The 21,353-nt window shown below is 37.6% G+C and overlaps 1 protein-coding gene and 1 long non-coding RNA gene across 2 annotated transcripts in view; both read left to right on the top strand.

Annotated features, from left to right (window-relative positions):
• Positions 1–6,612: 6,612 nt before the first annotated feature.
• Nachrbeta1 (nicotinic acetylcholine receptor beta1) lies at positions 6,613–13,063 on the top strand. The gene is made up of 5 exons (XM_076764907.1): positions 6,613–6,976; positions 7,064–7,200; positions 7,685–7,839; positions 8,058–9,102; positions 9,422–13,063. Exons 1-5 carry the CDS (start codon positions 6,919–6,921, stop codon positions 9,584–9,586), a joined length of 1,560 nt encoding a protein of 519 aa, XP_076621022.1. The 5' UTR covers positions 6,613–6,918; the 3' UTR covers positions 9,587–13,063.
• A 181-nt stretch (positions 13,064–13,244) lies between these two features.
• Positions 13,245–21,353, top strand: part of LOC143341758 (uncharacterized) — a 129,736-nt gene continuing 121,627 nt past the window's right edge. Inside the window, exon 1 of the long non-coding RNA XR_013079674.1 lies at positions 13,245–13,311. This is a non-coding gene — a long non-coding RNA (uncharacterized LOC143341758). The remainder of the gene's footprint in view (positions 13,312–21,353) is intronic.

Below are 21,353 nucleotides of genomic sequence, written 5' to 3'. Positions count from 1 at the left end.
CTGTGTTACAGGGACGCTTTATAACGTTATAACATGCACTACAATAATATACGCGGTAAAAAATAAAATGTTACCACGCTTCCATTTCGTCGTCCTTGGAAAAAGACGACTGCTCGGTAAAAGGGGAGGGAAAACAGAGTGTCCACCGACAAAACAATTACACGTTCGGGTCAATGGCACGGAATGCGCGAAAATTCAATGAGAGCGCGCCGGAATGGTATATCAAACAGAGGCAGAGTAATTGGACGGGGCGTGAAAACAAAATTCAATGCCCGCTTAAAATTTTTACATTTCGATAAAGAAAACCACCCCGATACCCGCGTAATCCCCGATCGACCGCTTTCGTAAACGGAAAAGCACGCGGGGATTCCACGTTCCTTTTTTTGTCCGCGATCTGCGAAATACTGTGGGAATGCGTGAAAACTGTGCGACAGAGGCAGAGTAATTCTCGAATTGAAACGAATTCAACGTACGCTTAGAATTTCTATATTTCGATGAAGAGAACATCGCGAACGACGCCACCGTAATCCCCGATCGAGCGGTTTCACCGCACTAACTAAAAGCTCGCGGTTTCATAGAGCGATACAGCGAGCCACGACGCTTTTTGTCAGCGATTCAACGTCGTATACGCGTTGTACGCGCGGCCCCGGTTTGATGTTTAAATATAAAAAACCAGGGCGGAAGGGCCGCGCGACAAAGGCACCACGAGACTTATCCGTCGTTGGTTTTTTAATAATTCGACTCCGACGCACACGGCCAGCATATGCACGTGTCTGTACACGTTACTTTTTCGACGGAGGACGGTCGGTTGCAGCGACACGCGGTGCACTCGCATCGTTTGACATAACAATAACCCCCAGCCGAATGCACAGCGCTGGAATTTGGTGCATGCAGAGCGTTACGGTGCCCCGGTAGACCGCTGGTTTCCAGGATCGTCGTATCTCGAACTTTAACCGGAGTCGTTTTGCGAATCGCGCGGTTATTTGTCCGGCCGACCGGCTACAACTTTTGGGGAGACATTTTCGGACACACACGTACGAGTACAAACTCCATCGTCGTTGAATCCAACGAGCTTCCACCCATCTCTCGAAATTTTTTTTTTACCCGTGATCGTCGACGATAGTGTTTGTTTGTCCCTTGCACCTTCAACTTACCGATGCTTCGAAAAGGTGGAATAGAAAACCACTATTGGATTTCCTACCGATCGTATTTCGTGCCCAGTCCGCACCCACAAAGCCGATTAGCTCTCGTTGACTGGATATATAAATTTTGATAGCTCATTTAATCGGCTTAATCGAAATCGTGTTAGTCTAGTTAAATGGCGCCTAGCAGGCTATCAAAGTAAACGAAATTTCGTGAAATAATCGTTATTAGTAACGTTGAAATCATTTGAGTACGAATAATTTAGTTAAGAATACCATGATGATTCTTCAAATCCTGAATACCAGTTTGTTTTCTTTTTATTCTTCTGATAACAAATTATATTTACAACATTGAACAATCATTGCATCGTTGTGATAATTTAATATCACTGTGATACAAATATACTATAATTACAAATAATGTAACGAAAATATTGATATTAATATTATGGTTCATATTAAGTTTCGTAATAAGTAAAACACATGAATTTATATACGTTTGTTCTAGAAATGTTGTGCAAAATTTCAGACAATATAGGTCATAAACAAACAAAGAATGAATTTGTTGCATACCACGCAGGTATTCATAATGCTACAGTTTTACATGCACATTTGTATTTTAATTGGAAAGCACGCCTCACTCGTGCTTCTAAATTTTGCTTTTATATTCTATGGTTTCGTTTCTTTCCTAATTGAAAGGTACACTTCAATCTTGTTTTTTAATTTTAGTTTCTGCCGTGTACCCATGCATATAATATATTTCAGAATTCGTACGCGTTAGTCCACGCTCGCTTTTTCCTAAGTATAAATAATTCCAAATTTTTTTTAATGGAATTTTTCATTCCACGGTAAAAGTATACAGGGTTGAGTTAGGTTAAAGGAATCCACAAGTAATAAAAAGGAACGATCTTTCACGTAAAGTTTTGTAAGCTCAGACGTGTATCGTTGCCGCCTCGTCGTTTCGTGTCCGATCTGTATCTGTTTCCGGAAAGTTAGTTGTTTCGGCATAACCCATAATTGTAACTCTGATAGTTCCACTTGCATGAGAGCAACTCCGGAACTCCATCGATGGACGAATCCACGTTAAGTACAGAACGCAGGAAATTTCACTGTAATTAATCTATGGAGCGATGGCGAAGACTGACAAGGAGTATACTGAAATATTTACAATAGCGATAGAATAATCCGGATAATTTAAATTATGTGAATAATTCGCATAGTTCGAATAATAATAAGAAGAGAAACAAATATACATAAAACTACGACTTGTAGTTTAAATCAATTTATATTGTCGAATAAGATTTACGCAGTTACATTTTTACTTAATCCTGTTTCTTGTTTCTTTTATTGATATAAATAGTGCATTATTTTATTAGTATTACATATTTGCGTTAGTTTTTAATAATACTTTATTGTAAATGTAAGCAACAGAAAATTGTTTCAATGGAACGCTATTTCAGTCATTATGGCGCCAACTAGCGGCGAAAGGAATGAAACGATTACACCCCCAGGTTTACGGACAGGTAAATGCTATGGTCATTGAATCACAGACGAAGTATAACGTAGTTCTCAAGATCTCCGTACTTTGATCGGAAAGGTTCGAAAATCATTGACTTTTTCCAGGTTGGTATTTCAGTCTGTGTCATACCAATTTCCATAGGATGCATAGTCTATTCTATCACAGAAAGTAGTATCACAGAAAAATTTTTCTGTCAGTATGGAACTTTAAATCTTAATAACTTTACATGATGTACAGGATTCCTATTATTTACAATTTTATCCTGTATTTAAAATATATTGTTTTAAATACGCAGCCATTAGCTCGGTGTTACCCACGATGGAGAAGTTCTTCATCGCGGGTAACACCGATTACCAGGTCTCACCACGAGGAGGTTGCTGCGAGTGGAGACCCGAAGAGAGATGGATGGAATTCAAGTTCCATCTATCTCCCTTTTACAGTCTTAGAAACTAGATTAGTTATGTCAAGTAATTATTTGGTTTAAAAGGGGGTACGAAGCTAAATAGTGAGAGACGCGACGCGACGCGATGCTGAACCGTACAGCCGATCTTTGGACCGAATCTACTGCCTTTGCTAACTCGATCTCTATAGGAAGATGGATACTGCAACCTTGAATCGAGGTCTCCATTTCTCCAACGCAACCCGCCGGGAGCCCGAAGGACCCGACTTAGGTTGTCTGACAAAGAGAGAGTACCTGAGACAAGATCGACTTCCGCTGGAAGGTATGCGCTTCCGCAGAATACGGAAGCTCCACACCTTCCAGCGAAGAACCATGTTCCCTCGACCGAGCTACCAAAGGAAGGCGATTAGATCTTTCGGACCCACTGGACGGCCGATCACATGTTTCCTTCAATGAAACAATGATGATCGAAGCAGGGAACGGGGGAACGAAAGGAGAAGAAGCTACTTGTTTATTAATTACTTGGCATGTAACGAAGACGCGTACAATGAAGTCGGCGAAGCTTAAATCTAGATAATCATACCAAGTAATTATTTGGTTTAATAAGGGGACGAAGCTAAATAGTGAGAGACGCGACGCGACGCGATGCTGAACCGTACAGCCGATCTTTGGACCGAATCTACTGCCCTTGCTAACTCGATCTCTATAGGAACATGGATGCTGCAACCTTGAATCGAGGTCTCCATTTCTCCAACGCAACCCGCCGGGAGCCCGAAGGACCCGACTTAGGTTGTCTGACAAAGAGAGAGTACCTGAGACAAGATCGACTTCCACTGGAAGGTATGCGCTTCCGCAGGATACGGAAGCTCCACACCTTCCAGCGAAGAACCATGTTCCCTCGACCGAGCTACCAGAGGAAGGCGATTAGATCTTTCGGACCAACTGGACGGCCGATCACATGTTTCCTTCATTGAAACAATGATGATCGAAGCAGGGAACGAGGGAACGAAAGGAGAAGAAGTTACTTGTTTATTAATTACTTGGCAGGATGCGTAGATATAATAGAGATTTAAAATTAACGTCGAAGTTTATGCTAACGGAGTCAAAACTAAAATTCAGACGATAGAAGGAAACAAAGTTCCTTCGATCTCCTGATTTAGTTGTACCAAGCAATTATTTCGATTAAAAAAGGATGAAGCTAAATCGTGGGAGCCGCGACGCGACGCGATGCTGAACCGTACAGCTGATCTTTGGACCGAATCTACTGCCTTTGCTAACTCGATCTCTATAGGAAGATGGATGCTGCAACCTTGAATCGAGGTCTCCATTTCTCCAACGCAACCCGCCGGGAGCCCGAAGGACCCGACTTAGGTTGTCTGACAAAGAGAGAGTACCTGAGACAAGATCGACTTCCGCTGGAAGGTATGCGCTTCCGCAGGATACGGAAGCTCCATACCTTCCAGCGAAGAACCATATTCCCTCGACCGAGCTACCAGAGGAAGGCGATTAGATCTTTCGGACCAACTGGACGGCCGATCACATGTTTCCTTCAATGAAACAATGATGATCGAAGCAGGGAACGAGGGAACGAAAGAGAGAGAAGCTAGTCGTTTAATAATTGCTTGGTAGACCGCGGAGATATGTATAATAAAAAGATCTTCGACGTTAATTTTAAAATTCGCGACGATGCTTAAGTCTAACCATCCTTGAATTAAAAGTCCCTCGACGGATGAATCCCTTGGTAGATGAATTCTTTGGTAGATGAATCCCACGTTGGTTGCAACGTTTTCCTTCGATGTCCTTGCGATTAATCTAAGTCCAATCTGAAATCAGAACTGATATATGCATTAGTGAGATATGGTAGAAAATTTAATATACACCATGCAATCTAAACAAAGTAATGGAACTGTTGTGCTGATGTAGTATGCTGGAACAAGGAACAATTGAAAAATAGAAGAAACGAATGATCGATGGAACTATTTCATTCAGAATCATTTCGTGTAAAAGTCGTAAGTCAGCACAAAGGATGTCAAAATAATAGAGGAATAAAAATAGCCAAGTGATCAGATTCGAAACTGACTACCTCAAAAGGCAGAACACTTTGCAGAGTCATACTAAGAGTAATTGCAAACACAGCCCCGTACGAAACACTTTACCAAGGCCCCAGAATACAAACAGTGAAAGAAGAAATTATGGAATTTAGAACGAACTACATGAACAGATTAGACAGCCATCCGAACCTTCAAGAAATTAATCTTCTGGATAGTGGACAACAAATACAAAAAGATGCATCACGTATTAAACTTAGCCCATCGTTTTCCAATATCACAAACCCATAGTAAACAGAGGAACACATGAAGATATACTCTTGGAATTCAAACGAAAAAAAAATATTATATGTGAATCTTGTTCAGTCGATGTATTGCCTACCTAAACGGGGAGGAACATCCATAGTATCGAAACATAAACGCGTAAATCAAACAAAATAAATTTTTCGTCGAGAGGTACTCAAAAATGAACGGGTACCTCTTGAACCAGTAGAATGAGAGAGAGAGAGAGAGGGGATTTGAACATTACTCACCGCTGGTCATCACATGCTCACCATTAGTCAACTGGTCAGTACTGGTCAGTAGTGGTCAGTAGTGGTCAGTTCTGGTCAGTAGTGGTCAGCTCTGGTCAGCAGTGGTCAGTACTGGTCCCCGCTGGCCCTCCTTGGTCCCCCTGGTCAGCTGAGGTTGATCCCGGAACGTGTAAGTAGTCAGGTGGCCCTCCCTCCCCCGAGTTCGACGCAAGACTGAGAACTTACGGCCACATGTCTCCTACGTATACCTCGTGTGTGATGTCGGAAGAGTGGGGAGAGCAGTGTTAGCCATCTTAATCATAAGTCAGATGTTCCGACAAATTATTTCGCCAGATATTAATATTTACGTAAACTAATAACCCTTTTCATTATTCATACGCAACATATTATTAAGAATTGTTTAAACTATTGCGTAGTAATGTTAAACAATGCCAAGTTTCATTTATAATTGTTTAATCCTCAAGTGTTTAACCCTTAAACGGGCCCTCAATCTCGATTGAATTATTTTACTTAATGTTTAATTTTACCGAATTGATAAATGGAAATCAATTTTCCTTTAAAGTATTTAAAAAGTAATGAACTAATGGAGGATTACATAAACATTCAAATAATTATATTAACATATATTATACAATATTAGTTTAAACTTAATTCTGTTCCCTGATATAAATGAATCAAGATAGTGGCGAATTAATAAATATCACTTTCAGCGTTTATTAATTAATTTTCTTCAATTTAGCTTGCTTTTTCTCGCAAAAAATATTCAGAGATAGAGACATTAAGACAGACTGCCCCCTGAATGCGCCTTCTGGATACTCTGCAGAGTACGACCCTGTCTTTACACCCCCGACTTGTCCAGAATCTTTCGATAAAGCAGATCGCGGTACAGCGTATAGACCAACTAGGTTGCATATCTGTGGAGCGCGTCGCTCGTGGACAACCCTGCCCAGTTACCCCCCAAACGTTGGTCTTCGAAACGCACCCCTGTCACGCGTTCCAAGTACAAACATCGCCCTATCGACTGGCACAGGGACAGTGCATCGAAATAGGGAAACGAAAAGGCACAGAGGGGCGCGAACTTCGTCTCGAACGGAGTAAACGACAACGAAAGGATTGCTAATTAATTTGTTAATCATGGAACAGCGTGTGTGCCGGCGGATCGGACGGCAAGAAAGGAAATACACTTATTGGCCAGCGTCTGCTTCCTCATATTGATCTGCGGCGGTGGCTGTGGAGTACGGGTGTCTGCGGGTGGGACATCTGAAACCTGCTCAAAATGAATTTTTGTTTGCGGCTCGCGCGTTTACTCTTCATCTCCACGATATTCTGCGTTGGTAAGATCCAGTTGCGATATCAGTACAATATTACGCGTGTCGTTAACGAATCCCTGGAACGAACATTAATTCGTCGTCGTTTCTCAGGTCTCTGTTCCGAAGATGAGGAAAGGTTGGTGCGAGATCTATTTAGAGGATACAACAAACTTATCAGACCCGTGCAGAATATGACGGAGAAAGTGCACGTGAATTTTGGGCTGGCCTTTGTGCAATTGATCAACGTGGTGAGATTTTTCGTTCAGTATTGGAATTTTTCTTAGAGGCAAGGTGTTGTCGCGAACCCCACGATATTCTCAGTTTTCGAAACGTCAGTTGTAGTTGTTTTTAATCTAACTTAAGGGCACCGCGAATTACTTTGATGACTGACGTGTATTGGCAGTATTAATTAAGGGTGGGTTTCGTTTTGTGAAATAGTTTGATGTGATTTACATAATTTATTTCTACAAAGATAGAATAGCGTTTCGATTCTAGGGTTAAATCATTCTGAATTTATTTATATAATTAATAGTAGAAAAATTAAAGAAATATGTATGTTTATCAATGTGAAATAAAATTTGGGAAGTATTGATATTAAAATTAAAAGAAAGTAATATGTATTCGATTTATTTATGAAAAACAATATTATAATCTTTTGCTAACGTTATGGTGTCATTTATGACCCGCAGAGTATACAAGTTATTATAAGTAGTAATACAAATTATCCTCTAGAATGAGAAAAATCAAATCATGAAGTCGAACGTATGGTTGAGATTCATCTGGACGGACTATCAATTACGATGGGACGAGGCGGACTATGGCGGAATTGGTGTTCTCAGATTACCACCTGATAAAGTTTGGAAACCAGATATCGTATTATTTAACAAGTATGTTTCATTTCTCTCTTTCTAACGCTGCCCTTATAATGATTATTATTACAGCAGGTCTATAGAATTTTACAGATTTGGAATTGATTATTTGAGTAATCAGAGATTTGTTACCACCCCAGATAAATCCACCATCATTTGTTAAGACCAATAAATTTTACTATAGACGAAATAACTACATTTTAATGAAAAGATTTAACGCTACGACCAATTTTCAGCGCCGATGGTAACTACGAAGTGCGATACAAGAGCAACGTTTTAATTTATCCTAACGGCGATGTTCTCTGGGTACCACCAGCAATTTACCAGAGTTCCTGTACGATCGATGTCACGTACTTCCCATTCGATCAACAAACCTGCATCATGAAGTTCGGATCGTGGACCTTCAACGGTGACCAAGTCTCGCTAGCTTTGTATAACAACAAGAATTTTGTGGACCTGTCCGATTACTGGAAAAGCGGTACTTGGGACATCATCAACGTCCCAGCGTATCTGAACACGTACCACGGCGAATTCCCCACGGAAACGGACATCACCTTTTACATCATAATCAGGCGCAAGACCCTGTTCTATACGGTGAACTTGATCCTCCCCACAGTTCTAATCTCCTTCCTTTGCGTGCTGGTATTCTATCTTCCGGCAGAAGCTGGCGAGAAAGTGACCCTTGGAATTAGCATTCTCCTCTCGTTGGTCGTGTTTCTGTTGCTGGTCAGCAAGATCCTTCCTCCGACGTCCCTGGTGCTCCCTCTGATCGCCAAATATCTCTTGTTCACCTTTATCATGAACACCGTCAGCATCCTGGTGACAGTGATCATCATCAATTGGAACTTCCGTGGACCCAGAACGCACAGGATGCCACAGTTGATCAGGAAAATATTCCTCAAGTATCTGCCGACCATACTGTTCATGAGGAGACCGAAAAAGACTCGTCTCAGGTGGATGATGGAGATCCCGAACGTGGCGTTGCCGACTTCTACTTATTCAGGAAGCCCGACAGAGTTTTCGAAACATTTGCCAACCTCGTTGGCCAAATCGAAGATAGAAGTAATGGAGTTGTCCGATTTTCACCATCCGAATTGCAAGATTAACAGGAAGGTCCACCACACTACCAGCGGTTCTAGCGCTGCTGGCGGAGAGGGTTTGGCTGATAGAAGAGAATCCGAAAGCTCTGATTCCGTGTTGCTTAGTCCGGAGGCTAGCAAAGCTACCGAGGCTGTTGAGTTCATTGCTGAACATTTGAGGAACGAGGACTTGTACATACAGGCGAGTTAAATGAAAACTTGACGCGTTATTTTTAATACCTCTACCTGTTTGTCATATGAATCTTATGAATTTCTTAGTAGGCGATACTTGTCAATCTCTTTCTCATACAAATTAGATTTTACTAGACCTTGAATGGCAACAAAAGGGTTAATAATTCATTTTTCTCAAATTAGTATTGAGTATAGGTATTTTTATTTGATGTAATGCAGAGTCGCAAGTTTCAAGTTACGGTCAGTGATAAATGTGAAGAGAGAATGGAACGAGAATTTTGAATTTTAATATTTTCAAGTGATTAAAAAAATTCGTTTGCTTTTTGCAGACAAGGGAAGATTGGAAATACGTGGCGATGGTGATTGATCGGCTGCAGCTTTTCATTTTCTTCATCGTAACATCCGCGGGTACCATCGGGATCCTGATGGACGCCCCGCATATTTTCGAATACGTGGACCAGGATCACATAATAGAGATCTATCGTGGAAAGTAATTCCGAATTAACGAATTACGAATAGCGTACCGTTATCGCAAACATTTTCCTTACACGATTTCTTCAATTCGTTCCCCTTGTTTCGATGAAAATGTACTGCAGGTCGTATCGAGCACTCGATTCGAATTTTAAAGGTATTATTTTCTATTATTATTCGTACTATAGAGAACGATGAAACGTCACAATTGATAATCGTGGCGTGGCGGGTAAAGCTAATTTTCGTACAGTTTCGATTTTCTATTTTACACGTACGCGTACATGCTACTTTCACGGCCATGAGTTTAACGATGCCATGAAAGTCGTAATTAAAACGCTCAGCATTCCCATCGATCTTTTGTAACGATCAATCGTTTCTTCGTTTTATACTCGTGAACGACTATCAACATTGAAGGAATGTATTTATGAACTTGTCAAGGAAAAAAGCTCAATGGCACTCGTAGCATAGGAACGTACCACTTAAATTAATTAAATTAAGTATTAGAGTATTGCCAATAAACTAAAACAGTAATCTGTTAAATTCCCCCTGTTTATTACTTACGATTGAAGTTTTTGAAATTGAAATTTTACAACGTAAACTTTTGCGATTTCGAATTGTTTCACTCCGTAAGTAACCAGATGTTTACTTGATAAGTTTTGTCGGCGAAGCGCGACGAACTTACGTTTATAATGTCTTAGAGTTGATCATGGCTGCCTCCACGATTAATTGTCTTCCTTGGAAAACCTTTATCACGAGCATGCTGAAGTGAATGCGAAATAAATGCAAATCCAGTTAGGTATTTACCTTTAAATTAATGTTCCATCGATCTAGACGAGTAACTTGATTTATCGAAAAATGGATAAGCATAGAATGTAGTTATCAAATAATTTTGATATTAATCGTGCGAACTACCGTTGCCATTATTGTAATCTAGCAGAACTCGTGTTTGATAAATCATCCCGATGCAATATCGAAGGGTCGTGACAATTCGTTTCGCCAATTGGTGGATGTACTTGAAATTTTTAACTCTTTTTCCGCGAAAAGGGAACCTTGAAGACTGTTTCAATGTTTCGTTTTCAAAATGCATCCTTCAAATACGCTGATCTTACCTTCTTTCTACAGACTTCGTTTACAATCAAGTGTTTACGTTTCTCCAATGTTTTTTAGGAAGAAACATTGAACGTATTTTCGGCCACGTTTGCTAATAATACTACGAGAAAGCGCACATTAGAAGTACAATGTCACGACCCTGCGTTCTTAATCGTTATAAAAGGAAGGATAAAAAATAAAAATTGTATCGTACATCAATATACGAAGATATCATAATCACATTACATGTATATTGTGCAAAGGATTGTTAAACGGTCATGTTTTCTCTAATAGAATGTTTGCTCCACTTGCAAAGAATGTTTATGGTTGCTGATTAAAGGTCGTTGATTTTCTCGTATATATTGCCTACAGTTGTGCCTCGCGGATCAGCCCCATTGTTACAAGTGATGTTATTGTACATATTATGAATGAAGCTTTGATTTTTATTACGCGAATCTCCATCACAGCGAAGCGAAAGCGCAGCAATTTTAAAACTGTACTTGAACATCGATTTCGTTCTGAATCGAAATTTTCATTTACATCGACGACTCGAAAGAATCACTCTGGAAGCAATCGCATGTCATTTTGATAATTTTATACTCGAAGGTAAATTGTAAATCGAACTTCCCGAAAGGATCGGAAGGGCGACCCGGGCTTTACGAATTTCGTGCGTCGAGACGAAGGAAATCGATTCGGTGAATAAAGTTTGGGTCGAGTGTAAAGTATATTAAAAAGAAAAAAAAAAAACAAAGGAGTAACCGTGATTTTAACGAGACTCATCGTCGAACGTTTGCGATTCGTTGTCCTTGACGCTTGTGTGGAAACTTGATGTGTATGAAAATACTGCTCGCGATTAGAGTGACGAATATAATTCCTCGATAGAATGACACGTGTCTTCCTTGAACAAGATACAATAACTAGTGTTTAGACCCCGAGAATGGTGTAACTAGATTATGCTTATTGATTTCTATACATTTTACTTCCATATATTTTATAGCCTTGTTCACTCGTGAATGCGACGAATGACTGTGTACGAGAATCATAATGAGACGATTTTAAAGACATTTTGCAACGTGCAATTGAAGATGTCAGTTTCTAATTCGATACAAATTTAATGTTATGGCGCAGTAGATAATTTTATTTTTAAATTTAGTGTACGTAAATCGTGAGCAGCGTGGTCAGGAATACATGCTAAATTCCATGTTTGAGGAGTGGGGGAAGGCAGCGTGACTTGAGGCCCACTGTTATCATGTGAAGCGGTGGGAGAAGCGATGGTACCAATAGGAACGCTCTTTGCTTCTCCCACCGCTTTGCACGATACTAGTTGGTCCCACTCCTCAAAAATCAGACGTAGTTCATTTCCTTAGCTACGCGGATCGCGAGTGTACGTCGTTCGAGTGTAATTTCAATATTTAACAGTAGTATATCGAATTCAGAATTCTAAATACGCAACTCAACCGTGGAAATCGGTGTTACAATATTATTTTAAAGTCCTCTGAGAGATTACGTAGTTGTCCAGTGTTTGGGCAAGTTTTTGTATCGGAGAATTCGTGGCATTATTTTGTCGTATGTTTTGTCCTGCGCTTGACCTTTTCCTAAACCGGTACAACAAGCACGAGTACGGGAATTTAAAGTATACAAGGTTTTGCTACTGACATCTTCAATTAACCCTAGAATACTAATGTATGTAATTTTTACGTTTCTTACGTTTTTCTACCTTCCTCTAGACTTCGATGTCAAATACGACGATAATTCTTTAAGTTTTAAAAATGTAATAACTATTATGGACATATACATTTATAATTATTATAAATAAGAATAATAAATGCGACTATTAAAAAAGCATTAGAATTCTGGGGTTAGTGTCATTTTATATACTTGTGAATTCTTAAGTTTCTTTTTCAATTTCGGTGATTTTGTTCGGCCGTGTAAGGACGAATTTTCGTACGATAAATTGGTTGAGAGTGAACTAATTTCTCTCATTGATTCTCACGTAGAATGGCTGAAAGTTTGTTCTAATCTAGCTGTAAACGTAACTGTTCGCGAATAATGTTGAAATAAAATAAATTGAATTATTCTGTCAGCGTTGCAACAATCAGTGAAACGCGTTGAAAATAAACATACATGCGTGCAATGTCGATAAAACATAAACGCCATTAATCGACAGAAACTTTTGCTCATTCCTTCCAATTAAAATAAACAAATTTAGTAAATTCTGCATTACTGAATTCGAAAGTTAAAGCCATATATTTCCGTCGTCCACTAATATTTAGTTAAAGGGAATAAAAATGAAATCACTTTATTTTACACAAAATTATATTGATGATCGCTTGCAAAATCGTTGTTATATTTCACTATCCTTTTTATTTACTTATCTATCAAATTGATTCATTTTCTGAGATTTTTTGAGCTAGAAATTTATTTTGTAACATTAGAATATATTAAATGTTAACGAAATCATTCTTGACAATTGTTTTGGTGAATCAATCGATTGGCGAATGAATATGTATACATTAAATAAGATTACCATAAGGTGCTCGTCATTATATTATACTATTTTACCCTATCCTGATGATGCTGCCTGAAATGCTGATGAAACGTCGATACTCTTTTTCAAAAGGACACATCTTACACCCGGAAACGTCAGACAGCGATTAATGTAAGTGTAAATTTTCTGATAATGTTTTATTAGATTTGCAGTATAAGCTCGATCGTGTTAAGTGCAGTTAAATCTCTTGTCTACTAGAAAAAAGAATGATCGATCCCCAAATTTATATTGCCTTTATTTAACGTTTAAAAAACAAGAACAAGGATCGTTGAGTCGCGAATTTATACTTTATCGTAACGCTTCGAGAACAATCGAGAAAAAAATTCATTTCTCGTTGTTAAAATTTAGAATAGATCGTTACTATATCGTATACTTTTTAATAATAAATTAAAAACGTATTTTGATTAAATTCGAGGAGAATTGGAATGAATAGAATTTTATAAAAATGTGAAAAAATAATTTGACAATCGATGGGCAATGAAAGTGATAGAAGAAGGAAATGGAAGACGTTTATTTTCATTTCATTTATTTCAACAATTTCATAATAACGTAATAATGTTAATAATATTACAATGCGGCGATTATGTGCTCACCAGTTAACAGGGATTTTCATATCGATCAACGTTTCTGCCTCGAAAAAGAGCCCAGCGTAGAAATATAACAAATTTATTAATATTCTTACTCTTATTATTATTATTATATTATTATTATTATTACCTTATTTAACATTCTTCAATATGAATTTACTAATATCAGGCCAGGCTGTTGTCGAGGCATAATTAAAAATCAAGTGAGATCGAGGGTGAGTCAGTTCAATTGCATCGTCCCACCAGGGTCTACGGAAAAGGGAGTATCTTTTTCAATGTTTTATTTTTCATTCCTGTTATTTTTTTTTTTTTTTAAATCTCTGTACTTTGCAAAATAATGCAAATATTTTCTTTTCTCGTTTCTTCTCGCTCTCACACTTCCCGTTCGCGCGCGCTCTTTTTCTCACACACTCTCGCTCGAAATATTTTCTGTTTAACCCTTCGTTTACAGACTCGCACGGAATTAGTAGCTTCGTAACGACTTTGACGGCTGGTGTAACGGTGGACAATAAGAGACGATCCTTCGTTAAAATATATGTATAAGGGAAGAAAAGGGCATAGGTACAGAAGAAATAGATCGTGCAAATTGTATTTGATCGGTTTTCTTTGTCGTAATATTTTTAGTATTTGCCTCACTGTCCTACCTCTTTTCGTCCTAATCTTGTTTTTCGTTACCTGTGCTTAGCTTCTTGTTCCGCGTTCTCTTTTCGTTCGCCTTTGGCTTCGTTAAGTTCAATAGATTATTCTGAGATAATTAGGTAATAGTTTTTTCTTTCTTTAGTTTAGAGAGAAAATGATCTCGGTAAAGTTTGACCCTAATCTCTAATAGACTACCTCTGAATCACCCCTATAATTACTGTTCGAAGTATAACTACGTCGCTATTGATTACAGGCTAGCTTTAATATTCAGTTAATCGATTATTGATTCATTTAGGGTTAGTTTAGTTTTATTTATTTATTTCCCCACGGGATGTAGTACGAATATGACTTTAGCATTCAATATTTTAAATATGTATAGATTATGTTTAGTGGTACACGTGTAATAGTTCGTTTTTTTGGCTTTTTTTTCCTTTTTTGAATTTAGATCTTATTTCACTCGTTTCGTTTTAATACAATTATCATTTATCATCAAGCGTGGATGTTCGTACCTTATATTTTTTTTCTTCTCCTTCTTTTTAATCGGTTTCTGACTATTCACCGTCCAAGGAGAGTTTTCTTTTAGCGCAGGAAAACAGAGGAAATTTTCTCAGTGAATCTTTTCGTGGTGAGGTGTTCGATATAGTAGGAGAATATTCAAAATCGATTTCACTTTTCGAAACGAAGGAAACGATAATTTTCTGCCGGAAGTGATTGGAGTGGATTCCTCTTTTCACGTTGTTCCTAGTATTACAAGTGTTCCTTTGTAAAAATTCATTTTAAATTCAGTTGCCTGTGACACGTTATTCCTTCTTATTATTACTGTTTAAAAATTGTTTCAGCTCTTTTTTTGAGAGCTTCATCCAGCGAAAATCTCAAACTATGATATATTTGAAATCGAAACTAGTCGATTATCATTTTTCGTTTGCCTAATCGTCGACAAAACGATCGAAATAATCGCACAAACTCGATAGTGATTGCAAGAAGAAGGAAAGAATTTTTGGCAATTATCGAAAGAGAAAAAAACAATTTTATTTACGTATTTTCTTAACTTCGATCGGAAAGTTTTGCAGAATTAAATTCGAAATTTTTGAATGATTTGAAATTTGATATTGAGTTTAGTACCTTCCAGAAAATAAGTTCTTATCTATTAATTTTCAGATACGAATATTTAATACGAAAAACAACGAAATATTTTGATTTTCTTATCGAGTACGTCGAAGAAAAACTCTAAGAGGAATTTCTTTAATGTGCGTAATTGTGGAGTGAATATGGAAAACGCTGAAAATATTGGCAAATATTTAATGTTTTAAATAACTTCTGCACAGTTACACAAATGTCTATCTTTAACATATGCCTTAAAAGTTCTATTCGTGTCCGTGTGTAATTAATTTCTTGTTAATTCACGCATCCTTTGCGAGCTGATAGTAATAACAATAAAATACCCTACGTAAAATATAGAAATACTCTTTGTACATTTCAAAGTATTATAACGTGAATCTGATGCGGTGAAGAGTTTATTAGATTGTTGTATCCTTGTAATATACTAAAAATTCAAAATGCTTATACGTATTGCTCGACAGAAGAACTTATTTTACTTTTCCCTGTAAATAATTAACGAGGAACAAAATAATTTTCTTGAAATTTTTAACAAAATCGATGTTTCTCATTTCAGCCCCACAATTGTACGAGTTGCGCGAGCTTTCTCAAAGTGCTATCAAAATTTTCTATCGTAAGAGACGTACGTTATTATCTCCTTATTTTACTCGACACGGAAATATTACTGAGAACGAATCGAAACGAATTTTAAATAGCAAGTTAGCGGTAATATTTCTCATTCTCTACAAAAGTACTGGAAAATATAGAACACGTTTCATCCGCAACCGCTCAAAAACCTTTTTAATCGTCTGCAGCACGTTCCGCAACTACACGACTTGTGTACAAAAATGATACACGATTATCACTATGCCTATTTGTCTCGAATCGATCAAACTCATCCATAAGATGCCTTAATTGTTTAGAACGAATCGCTTAACAGTCTCGTCTAATGTACATGTCTTTCTTCTTCAGTCGCGAGTCATGATTTAACCCTCGTCGGCGAAAAATGGGTCTTAATAATTTTTTCAAAACGTAACATTAAAAATGTCCAGACTCCAGAATCGAATATTTATTTTTTAGAAACAATTTTCCTTTGAATGTTAGTGACTGACACCAAAACAAATTACCTATAATTAAAATATTTGCAACACTTTTGGATAGAGAATCTATTAACGATAGAATTGACACGTTCGAAGTTTTATTTTTATCAGAATCTTTCGAAAAACACAAATTTTGCTTCGACGTTTCAAAATTTATTGTATGAAAAATATATTTAAAAATAATTTTATTAGGTTTCTTGTACCCTGGCGATGTGTACTAGTAAATGAATTCGTAATAAATAAAATAATGATGAAAACGTGCCCAGCCTCGACCGTTCGAGGGTTAAACATACCGTCTCTTTCGCTAATTAAGCGTCTATTCGGTCTGAGGCGCGGTAAATTACGTTTTAAAGATAGCTAAAAATTTGGCACTTGAACGTTGCGCGTGTCCGCTAATCGTTTATCCTAATTCAGAATTCACGATGCCGTGAAAGTCCGCGGCAGTGTCTCGCAGAACTCCGCTTCGTTTCCAACATTCTCGCGTCGTTTTTTTCTTTCGTTTTAACCCGTGGTTGTCGCAGCGATTAAAAAATTAATTAACCGCGCGGCACGATGTGAAACAGCGAACGAAAACCCAGACCCGGAAGTAGCGAATCGACGTTCCAACATCCGTCACGTCACGAACGTAACGCGTTGACCTTTCTCGCGTTTCGAGGGAATAAAAATCGGAGAGACAGGGAGAGAAACGAACAACGATCCTCGTTCATCGAACGAGATACCCTCGAGCGTAAAAACGACTATCGTTACTCTCGTATAACAACACGGGGACTGACCGCGAACGTCGATTCCGTTTCGTCTTTCCTTCTTTTTCCAATTTTACACGCTACGTGTTGCCAGTGTCATGCAATCTTCTCTCATACGTTTCTATATGTAACATATGTACGTTATGTATATTGTATATATATTTATATGTGTACACAAAGTGCGGCCGAAACAACAAATGTCCGATTCTTTTTCAAGCACAAGATTTTAACATAAAGTTTCTTACAATTAATGCGAGGGACTCGTTTCACCTCGTTTGAATGTTTTCCTTTTTTCGATATCTGTTTCAATACAGTTATCGAATCCGTTACGAATGTACTCTCGAAGAATTATATATGAGATTTTATAAATGTACAGCAAGGGAGGACGTGAACATACATAAATGTAATTTTTGTTATAATTTAGAATGAGTAATTCAATATTGGCAGAGATAAGTATTAAGAAATGAATTATTTTAAATTACTTTCGAAACTTAACACACATGTTAAGAAAGAATTAACAATCTGAACACGTTACAAAACTAAGCTTCGATCGTTAAAAGTTTCATATATAGAGAGGAACTGAATTTATGTAAAAGAGTAATCTTTGTTTTAACACTAAATCTACCTGCACTTCATGTATACCCATTCCTACCATGACCGGTCAAATGAACAATCTTTCTTTTTCAGTACTTTAATAGTATTAGTAAATTAGTAATTTTCATCAAATAGAAGATAAAACGATCTTCAAAACAAATTTTCTTTCAAGTCGATACCGTAGTTAATTTTAAAGAAAACAATTATTTACGAAAAAATGACATAGTAATTATGCAAACATCCTGTATACAAATTTAGATTCATTTTCAATTAAATAAACAATTTATGATCCAGTTTTATCGTACAGCAGTCATATGAACAATAGGGATTGTTCAAACTGTTTTAGGTATGTAGTGTCAAAGTAAATGTCAAAATAAACATAGAAGACAGCAAAAATTATAGTAGCTGATATAGTCATTAGATAGAGGATGAAATGCCCTTTAAAATGAGCGTTTGTGCGAGTCGATAGCTTTATTAGTTCCGGAGATATAGCGATTTTAGTTTCGAGTCGATGCGGTGGCTAGTTTCGGAGATATAAGGGTAGGAAGCGTTTGTTTACGTCGCGTGATCAATGAACTCACGTGACCGTAGTAAATAGTAAACGTGACGTCGCTCGCTCACTCGGTTAGTAGGTCAACGTGCGAGAAGGAGGTCCGACGCGTCAGACGGAGACAGAGATAGTCAAATTAAGAAAAATACCCTTTTACATAAATTACGATATCTCGAAAACGAAAAGTCGGATCGCCAAAAACAAAAAACCATTTTAAAGGGGAGGCTTTGCCGCTTCTCACAATGCCTCAATAATTAATAAAACACTAGTAGCTTCGGAACTACACGCGCCTAAAGTTTTAGTATTTTTAATACGCGTTTATAGGCTTTCGTACGTCGGGGACAGCGAGATAGCGGAAATTGAAAAATTACCCCTTTACATAAATTACGATATCTCGAAAACGGAAAGTCGGATCGACAAAAACCAAAAACCACTTTAAAGGTGAGGGTTTGCTACTTCTCACAATGCCTCAATAATTAACAAAACACTAATAGTTTCGGAACTGCACGCGTCTAAAGTTTTAGTATTTTTAATACGCTTTGTTGGACTGTTTTAAGACAGTGGAAGAGTCTCTCCTTTCGTCTTTGGTATACATATATTTGCTATTTACATCAGAAGCTAACCAGAATTTGGTACCGAATTTTGTCCAGTTTTTTTACGAAATAATATAAATCATTCAACCGGTCGCGGTAGGTTTAGTGTTAAATTAGATACTTGAAAATTTAAAGACCTGTTAATACCGTTATTACTTAGCTTGTCAGCAGCATTTTTTAAATTTTGCTCTAACTTTGGGACAGTGTTTTCGATAACAGTTAAACATAAATCATTTTATCGTGCTCTCGAGTCGATACTTTCAGAAATGAAAACATAGACATTGTATTTCTCGTCTCCTTTCTAGTTATCAAAACTGTTACTGCTACATTCTACATATTTCGGCTGCCCTGCGTATACTTTTCTGTATAAAGAGCTGTTTAATAAAACCGGACAAAGAATCTTCGATCTTTCAAGTGTCTTCGTGCAACGCGCAATAAATTCTCAAAATGTCGGGAAACGATTTTTAATACGAGAGAGCGTAATTCTCTTTCGTACTTCACGATGTTCGACGCTCAACACTCCCTATCTAGTTTTCTATTTTCACAGTTTATTCCTCGGGGTTCACTGAAACTTTGTCATCATTTCCAAACAGTCCAATCGATAAATTCTAATTCTCCATTCTTTCGTTCTTAATTGGTAAGCGCTTAGTTTCTCGACTGAACGATTCTGATTTTCCATCGATCGCTATACTTTTACAGTTCCAGCTTTAACGGAAGCTTTCGAGGAGCCCGTAACTCCGCGAATGGATCTCTAGAATGTCTAATATCGATCCTTTGATCGGTAAAATCCTGAGCACCGTGATGCTTTGTGCGAAGAGGCGCTCTATGCGTGTTCCTTTAAACGTCTAAAAAGCGTTCCGGGAATCCCGATCCGTTTGAGATTCTATCACGAGCTCGTGGACGAGAAGTCGGGTAAACGTTAGTAGTAAAAAAAAGAAAATAAAATGAAACAAACACGTTTTTCTTTTTTCTTTTCAATGTGTTCGTGGCTACGCTGGAGGCTAACGCTGCGGAAGACTTTGACGCGCTATAAGTATAGTAGACCTTACACGTTAAATTACGTCTGACTAGAGTCGTTTATCTCGGCTAAGTAATTCTCGGTTCACCGTTTACGATTAAGATTGATTTAATTCGCCTAGAAACGGTTATCGCTATCTCGCGTTGTAGTAGAGGTAGTATATCATAATAATATCGAAAGAAGAAGTTTCATCCTCAACAAACGTCAATGTTTCTTGGAGTTTCGAGGAGATTGTCTTTGACACTTACGCGACGAGGTGTCTCGATGAGCAATCTTATTTATCCCTAACCAGTTACCTTAATAAGTCGTTAAAACGCGTGGGATATTAGAGGTCGAGTAAAAGGCTGGAGAACGGAAGAGAAAGTTTCGAGAACTCGACGGAATCGAAGGAGCTCTGCTTCCTTCTTTCATTTCTATCGCGAAGGCTTCGTCGATCGAAAGGGGCTGATCTGTCGAGGATCTTGCATAGAAACCTATGACTTTTCGAGTACTAACGAGAATCGAAGACGGAAGTAAAATCGTTATTTTGACGATGAAATCGAAGTCTGAATAGTTCTTAATTTTTCGTAAACGATAATGTCGTTTCAATTGTGTTTATAATTTCGATTATTCGTAAATAAAAAGTAACCGACATTTTAGCCCCTTTCACCCTTACATTCTCGATTTCACGTTTGTTTCATAAAAGCATTGCTCGTGTTAAAGTAAACGACACACTCGAAAGATCGTAGATCGAATCGATGTCCAGATGCAATTTAATCGCGTCACCCTGTACATATGCGCTACTACGGTCCTATTAGCGTATCGACCTTTAATGCGTACTTTTCTTTTGTTGACCTGCAATAATCATCTTTGTCTTTTTTTATTTTCCTATTCGTTTATTTCCGATAAACAATTCTTCGTCGAAGTCGTCTTAATCGTACGCTTTAACGACGTAGAAAGAAAAGTTCATTTCGTACTGGCGGAGAATTAATAAGTAATACGTTATCAATAGCATTATTCATTTATTATAATTATTATTGTTATTGTTATCATTATTAAATATTATTAGTACTAACGTTATTATTAATATTATCATTGTTTTTCATCTCCTTCGTGTTATTTGTTATTTAATTTTATATATTATAAGATTAATAGTTTTACGATGACAACTCCGCGTGTGACAAGACGACTTTAATATATATAATACAATATAAATATTTATATATATTTATACTATATATTATATATTAAATAT

The sequence above is a fragment of the Colletes latitarsis genome, chromosome 5 (genome assembly GCF_051014445.1).
Source record: "Colletes latitarsis isolate SP2378_abdomen chromosome 5, iyColLati1, whole genome shotgun sequence".
In the NCBI taxonomy this organism is placed as follows: Eukaryota; Metazoa; Arthropoda; class Insecta; order Hymenoptera; family Colletidae; genus Colletes; species Colletes latitarsis.
The sequence above is the reverse complement of the archived record's forward strand: the minus strand, read 5'-3'. Positions and strand labels throughout refer to the sequence as shown.

Bases quoted from the DNA above. Each gene is read 5' to 3' on its own strand.
- Nachrbeta1 (XM_076764907.1), top strand. From the start codon at position 6,919: ATGAATTTTTGTTTGCGGCTCGCGCGTTTACTCTTCATCTCCACGATA. The intron at 6,977-7,063 runs GTAAGATCCAGT...GTCGTTTCTCAG, and splicing joins CTCCACGATATTCTGCGTTG to GTCTCTGTTCCGAAGATGAG. The intron at 9,103-9,421 runs GCGAGTTAAATG...TGCTTTTTGCAG, and splicing joins ACGAGGACTTGTACATACAG to ACAAGGGAAGATTGGAAATA.